General features: G+C 43.0%; 1 protein-coding gene across 1 annotated transcript; it reads left to right on the forward strand.

Annotated features, from left to right (window-relative positions):
• The first annotated feature begins 4,755 nt into the window (after window positions 1-4,755).
• LOC125462711 (probable G-protein coupled receptor 139) lies at window positions 4,756-6,853 on the forward strand. The gene is made up of 2 exons (XM_048552962.2): window positions 4,756-5,162; window positions 5,750-6,853. Exons 1-2 carry the CDS (start codon window positions 4,877-4,879, stop codon window positions 6,649-6,651), a joined length of 1,188 nt encoding a protein of 395 aa, XP_048408919.2. The 5' UTR covers window positions 4,756-4,876; the 3' UTR covers window positions 6,652-6,853.
• Window positions 6,854-7,245: the final 392 nt, after the last annotated feature.

Genomic DNA, 7,245 nt, shown 5'->3' on the forward strand with positions numbered 1-7,245 from the left:
TTCATCTGCGATTGTGACTCTGTTATTCAGTTTGGCCTACATGTGACCCCAGACTGCCGCTCCGGCCTGAAAGGGAACATTTCTCTTAATCTCAGTGAAATTTTTTGTGTGGAATTCCTTCCCATGGAAAGCAGTCAGTTGGGGAAGAGTGAGACAAAGTCATGATCTCACCAAAACTTGGAGAAAACTCAAGGAGGTGATCACTGTCATAGAGGTGTACAGTGCAGGAAAAGAACTATCAGCCCATTTTGCCTGTGCTGCTGAGAACCTAACCACCTCACCAGTCTAAACCCACTCCCCAGGATTTTCCCCAAGCCTTGACATTGTGAGTGCATATCTCAATAATTCTCCTCGTGTATCTGCGCTTCTAACTCTCCCACTCTTACAGGCAGTGAGTTTCAGATACCCAACTCCCTCTGGGTGAAAATATTTTTCTCACATTCCCACAAAACCTCCTGCACATTCTCTTAAATGGTTGCATCCCACACACCCTGGTACTTGATCCTTCCATCAAGGGGAGAGTGTTTCTTCCAATCTCCCTGATATCTGCTCGACATTATTTTATACAATTTACTCATGTGCCGTCTCAATATCCTCTGTCCTATGGAAAACAACCGCAATCTGTCTTCAATAACTAGATCTGTCCATCCCAGGAAAAAAATCCTGGTAGATCTCCTTCACACGTTCTTTAGTGCAAGCGCATCCCTCCTGTAATGTGTATTGTGGGACTGCATCGTATTGCTGTGTGCCGCTGAACTATGTGTTTTATTTTAAATTCACCCTTAACCTCCTTGTTCTTAAACTCAATGCCTCCACAAATGTCAATCATGCGGCAAAACACATCAGCATGTTGTCTAAATAGTGAGAGGGTGGAAAGCCCTGAGATGCAGAGAGATCTGGGAGAGCTAGTGCAGAATACCAGAAGGCATAGGAGCAGAAATTAGGTCATTAAGCCCAGTGAGTCTGCTCGACTATTCAATCATGGCTTATAAGTTTCTCAACCCCATTTTCCAGCTTTCTCTCTGTAACCCTTGCTTCCCTTGACAATCAAGAACATATCGAACTCTGTCTTAAATATGGTCAATGATTCACGAATCTCTGTCTGAAAAAGGGTTTCTCCTTATCTCCATTTTAAAGGGGCTTCGCTTTACTGTGAGGCAGCGCCCTCACATGCAAGGTTTTCTGCCAATGCAAACATTGTTTCAACATCCACACTGTCTAGGCTGTTCAGTTCCCCTTACGTTCCAATTAGGAACCCTCTTTTCCTTCTAAACTGTATCAATTTTACACCCAGAGTGCTCAACCTTTCTCAAATGTTAAGTCTTTCATTACTGGCATCATTCTCATGGATATTTCTGATATACATTTCCAGAGGCATGAGGCACAAAATTGGTCACAATACTCTCAATGTGGTATGACCAGACCATTATCAAGCCTTAGGGATACATCCCTGCTTTTATATTCAAGTCCTCTGAATAAATGTTAAAATTGTATTTGCCTTCGAACTACCGACCGACATGCACGTTCACCTGAAGAGACTTTTGCACTCTGGATTTCTCAATTTTCTCCCCATTTAGAGCGTTCTATGCCCCTATTCTTCCTACAAAGTGTACAGCCTCACACTGTCCCACGTTGTGTTCCATCTGCCAATTCTTTGCCTACTCTCCAAACCTGGCAAACCTTCAGCACTTTCCCCTCCTACTCAACGCTACCTGTTCCTCTTCCTATCTTTATATCATCAGCAAACTTTGCCAGAATGCCCTCTATTCCTTCATCCAAATCAACAATGTATAAAGTGAAAGGCTGTGATTTTTGCACTGATCCTTATGGAAGACAGCTGGTTCCTGGCTGCCATCCTGAGAAAGGACCTTTTATCCCACTCTCCTCCACTTTCTTCCAGATAGCCATTCTTCTCTACATACTATCACCTTGCCTCTAACACCATGGGCCCTTGTCTTACACAGCAGTCTCCTGAGCAGCATCTCATCAAATTCCTCCTTGAATTCCAGGTAGATTACATCAGTTGGCTCTCCCTGGTCTACCTCGCTTGTTACCACCTCAAAGAATTCTAAAATATTTGTCAGGCATGACTTCCCCTTGATGAAACCATTTACTGTGTTTTCACATGCACTTCCAAGTATTCAGTATGCTCATCCATTTTTCTTCAGAAGGGTTCAGGCCTGAAACATTAGCTCCCCTGCTCATCCGATGTTGTTTGGCCTGCTGTGTGCATCCAGCTCTACACCTTGTTGTCTCAAATCTCTCGCCCAACCTGGTTTTGCATTGCATAGAATCTTCTACTCAGTCCAAGCGTCAAAAATGAAAAATTATCACAGGGGACACAATGCTCTGTCAGAGAAATACAAAGCACAGCTCAACATCTTGGATTGACCTATCCGGGAAGGCTGCTGGCACCATCCTGTTTATTGGTGAAAATCAAAAATCACACGTCACCAGGTTATAATCCAACAGGTTTATTCGAAGGCATAAGCCTATTTATAAACCTGTTGCAGGATAAGCTGGTGTTGTGTAACTTTTAACCCTGTGCAGCCCAGTTCAACACTGGCAAGTCTGCATCATGTTCAAAATTAACAGGAAAAAGTTGAAAATGAAGGTGAAAATGAGAAAATGTGAAGTTGTTCTGTTTGGAAGCAAGAGCAACAGAACAGAGTATGATTTTAATGGAGAAAGATGGCAGAAAGCTTCAATAAAAGGGGACCTGGGAACACGTGCACAAAACGCAGAATGCCGAGGAGACCATCGGACCATAAGTCGCTTTTGCTTGCCCTCCCCCCCGACTCAGAAGTTTAAAGTCCTACTGAGCACCCGATTTATCCTTTTCGCTAGAACACTGGTTCCAGATCAGTTCAGGTGGAGACCGCCGCAGCGGTTACAGATCCCCCCGGTTCAAAAATGATGCCAATGCCCCATAAAATGGAATCCCTCTTTCCGACACCACTCCTTTCGCCACTTGTTTACTTCCCTAACTTTATGATCCCTATGCCAACTGGCACGTGTTTGGGGCAATAATCCAGAGTTTATGACCATTGAAGACCTGAACTTCAATTTCCTTCATAGTGGTCGATAATCCCTGAACAGGTCCTATACCCTCGCTTTGTCTATGTTGTTAGTCCCAACGTGGACCACAACGACTGAGTCCTCCCACCCCTGCTCCAATATCCTTTCAAGCCGGTCAGAGATGTCCTGCACACCGACACCGGGCAGGCAACACTCCGTGCGGGACTCCCAATCTGGCTTGCATAGCATACCATCTGTCCCCCTAATTTTAGAATCCCCTGTAACGACTACTTGTGTTTTTGCCCCCCCCCCACCTCTTGAATGGCCTTCTGCACCATGGTGCCGTGGTCAACTGGTTCATCCTATCCACAGCCCTTTCCCTCATCTGTACAGGAAGCAAGAATCTCATACCTGTTGGACAAGGTCAAGGGCTGAGGCTCCTGCACCCCTGAACTCAGATTCCCCCAAACTGCCTCACTTACAGTCACACCCTGTTGTCCTTGTGCACTTATTGAAATTGAATGACTTCATCTACCGGGTGTGACTGCCTCCTGAAACAAAACGTCCAGGTACCGCTCCGCCCTCACAGATGTGGTGCAGAGTTTGAAGATCAGATTCCAAACCTCACATCCGCCCAGCTCCCGCCGCTCTCTGCTGTAGAAAGGACCGCTGACTTTGAGGTAAGTGTTATAATAACAAGCACTTCCCTTCCCAACAGCCTCTCTGCTCCGACATGACTTTCACACAGCTCCTGCTGCTCACTTCTGTAAAAAGCTAGCAGGTAATCATCAAAGCTAATGTAATGCTGGCTTTGTCACAGAGACCTGTGGGGCCTTTTTAGTAAATAGGAGAATCCTGGCATCAGAGTAAAGGCAGGAGAGTGGACGACTATACAGGTTTTCCCCCCTTAGATAATCATGAGGAAGTTTGGAATAAGTGGAGTTAGATGAATTCAGTAATATTCAAGAAAATTCCAAATTCCTTAAAAGATTGACAGTAAGGGCAAGAAGGATATTTCTCTGGCCCTGCGGGTGAGTACCCGAGAATCTTCTCAGAATAAAGGAAAATCCATTTCGGACTGAGATGAGGAGAAATTTCTTCACTGAAAGGATAATGAATTTTTGAAATATTGTGCCCCAGAGAACTTGTAGAAGCTCTAATATCAAGGCAAGAGATTGGTAGATTTCAAGATGCTAATGACATCAAGGCAATGTACATGAATGGCCATGACTTGGAACTGCAGAGATGGTTTGATAAGGGCGGAGGTGTGGTGGTGTAGGTTCTGTGCTGTAGCAGAAGGAGGCTCAACACCTCCTTGCTGTCTGAACAACTGCTCACCACTTTATTTTCATCAGCTCACCCAGTGTGACATGCTTCAGGCTTCCCCTGTCACCTTACACCATGGCTTTCAATTTATGCACTGACCCGAAATTACATGGTCCATTCACTCCGTCTCTTAAACAGACCTCAACATTTGTCATGCTCAGACTCTAGTCCAAATCCCATTTTACAACCTGTACATTCATAAATGACATCACTTTTTCCTCAGCTAACCTCTGAAATCACCTGGGTAATTTCATCAGCTCACTGTGGCACAGAGGAGATTGAATGGAAAGAGTAAGTGTTTGTTAAGTAACTGTCAATAATGTCAGTCCCCATGGATCCTAATTGTGTTGCTGCAGGGTATATAACATCTAGTTACAAGGGGCATTGTTCAATTTTTCCTCATATTGTGGAAGTGCGATAGATAGCCGTGGTACGAAGAGAGACCTGGGGCACCAAAGAAAGAGAGAGACAGAGAGAGAGGACGACAGACCGTAGTTACAATTGGAGAGTAATAGATTAGAATGATGCAACAATGTATTGGAATCTGGCAATAATGGACTGGAACAATATAACAGAGGATTTGATTCGAAGTAGAAATGATTGTAATGTGACAACAACAGACTGGAATGGTTTGGCAATGGCTCAAAACGTCAGAATAATCGATGGGAATGGTAAAACAGTAGGAAGGGGTTTCATTGAGATGTTGAATTCTCTTTCTGCTACTTTTGCTGGGAAGCCACTGAAAATCCGTGTTCGAATGGTCCTTCGGATTATGCAATTCATTTATTATCCGATTCTCGCTATTGTTGCAGTGCCTGGTAAGTCTTGCTTTTGTCTGTAAATTGTGGTATTTACAGTGCAAAACTTGATTCTCCTATTTTCTTTCCTCTCCATCCAACTGGTCGGTCTTTAACCCTGGCTATCATAATGTGTTATTGAGTGCTCACTGACTCAGTATCCATTACTGTACTGACATCATTTCGATGTATTTGAGGTATTTGATCAATCAATACTGGAATCCTTTCTTACATTTACACATACCATTGTTTTAACATTGGTTCCATCACTTGTTTACATGAGGGTAGCATCTGTTAGACCCATTTCTAAAATTCATTAACAGCCAATTCAAGCTAAGTTTCTGTGATTTCCATTTTGGTGCAAAATGTATTGCAACAATCACAAACAACTCAGTTAAAAGCAACTTTTAGCATATCTTATATTTTCATTTTCCGGTCAATTTATGGAATAACATTTGTTGGATCCACCAAATAACCTGAACACTGAATTAAATATTTGTGACAGGGCTGGACGCAAATCTCCATGTGCACTTCTCAAACAGTTTTCAACATACTGCTAACATTGTTCCAAGCAGAAACTGTAACTTTGTTGTTTGCTTTCCTCACAGCCAACGTAGTAACAATAGTGATCCTGTCCCGGGAAAAGTGTGGTCTCTCCCGATGTGTATCTCACTACCTGGTAGCCATGGCAATAACAGATCTCCTGGTCATTATCTTTGACCTCATATTGCGACACATTCCATTTGTCTATTTGGAAGAGCAGCATTTCTTAGAAGGCATCCATGTGTGTAATATCCACGCTGTCCTGCTTTATGCAGCCACTGACTGTTCTGTCTGGTTCACTGTCGCTTTCACCTTTGACCGATTTGCAGCCATTTGTTGCCCAAATCTGAGAAGTAAATATTGCAATGTGAAAACAACAGCGGTGGTTCTGGCAACAGTGACTGGATTGAGCTGTTTGAAGAACATTTTCTGGTATTTTCTGTTTACTGATCAGTATTACGACAGCAGCAGACCCTGGTTTTGTCGCGTTAAAAGGAATGTCAGGTTTTCTCCAGTCTGGGGAGCAATTGAGTTCTGTCATTACATTCTAACACCTGGAGTTGCCTTTATTCTCATTCTGCTTCTAAATGTTTTAACAGTTAGACACATTGCAGTGACCAGTAGATCCCGCAGGAGACTGCATCAGCAGAGCAACAGAAAGAGTGCCAAAGACCCAGAGATGAAGAGTCGAAAGAATTCCATCATTTTATTGTTTCTTATCTCAGGGAATTTCATTCTATTATGGTCAGTATCAATGGTGTATTCCATAAATTGGAGAATGAATTTTTTGGGATATGAGTCTGTGTATCTGCCTCTGTTTGTTATGGAACTGGGCTACATGTTCCAGATGCTGAGTTGCTGCACAAACACTGTGATTTATGTCATCACGCATCCTATGTTCAGAGAGCATTTGAAGAATTTTGTGCACTATCCCTTTACTCCAATCGTGAAACGTATTAAACATTGAGATTGACTGAATAATTACATAATCAGCAATCAACGTTGCACTCGATTCTGTCTCATCAACAGTCCCGGTGTCTTATTAATAGACATCATTGAAAGAATATGACATTTTCAGCTGCTTCGTTCTATGATTTTTGCCTGCCTATTTTGACAGCCTGTGCAACTGTGTCAGTACACTGTTAATCTGCATCTCAATCGAAGTGTGGGTGTGTGGCTGTGCATGTGTAGAAGCATCAGATAGATAGAGGAGCTGGTTCAGGAACAGACACACGACTCAAGAGTGATCACAACATGATTAAATGCTGTCTAGTCTGAGGGTGACAAACATGGTACCAACCTTGGTCTTTTAACTTAATTCAAAGAAATACAAACTCGTGAAAGCACAGTTAGTTTTGGAGTACAGCAAAAATACGATGTGAAATGTAGCATGGTAACCCTGCAGCTTTCAACTCTTAAGGAGGCATCTCATACTTCTCAAAAACTCATTTCACTGAGAGGCACTGCAACGAGAAGGGAATACGATTCTTTACTAATTACAGATGTTAACCATCGTATCGAGGTGAATGAAATTGGTCAATGGTGTGAAGCTAACTGGTAT

This window comes from Stegostoma tigrinum, chromosome 21 (genome assembly GCF_030684315.1).
Source record: "Stegostoma tigrinum isolate sSteTig4 chromosome 21, sSteTig4.hap1, whole genome shotgun sequence".
NCBI lineage: Eukaryota > Metazoa > Chordata > Chondrichthyes > Orectolobiformes > Stegostomatidae > Stegostoma > Stegostoma tigrinum.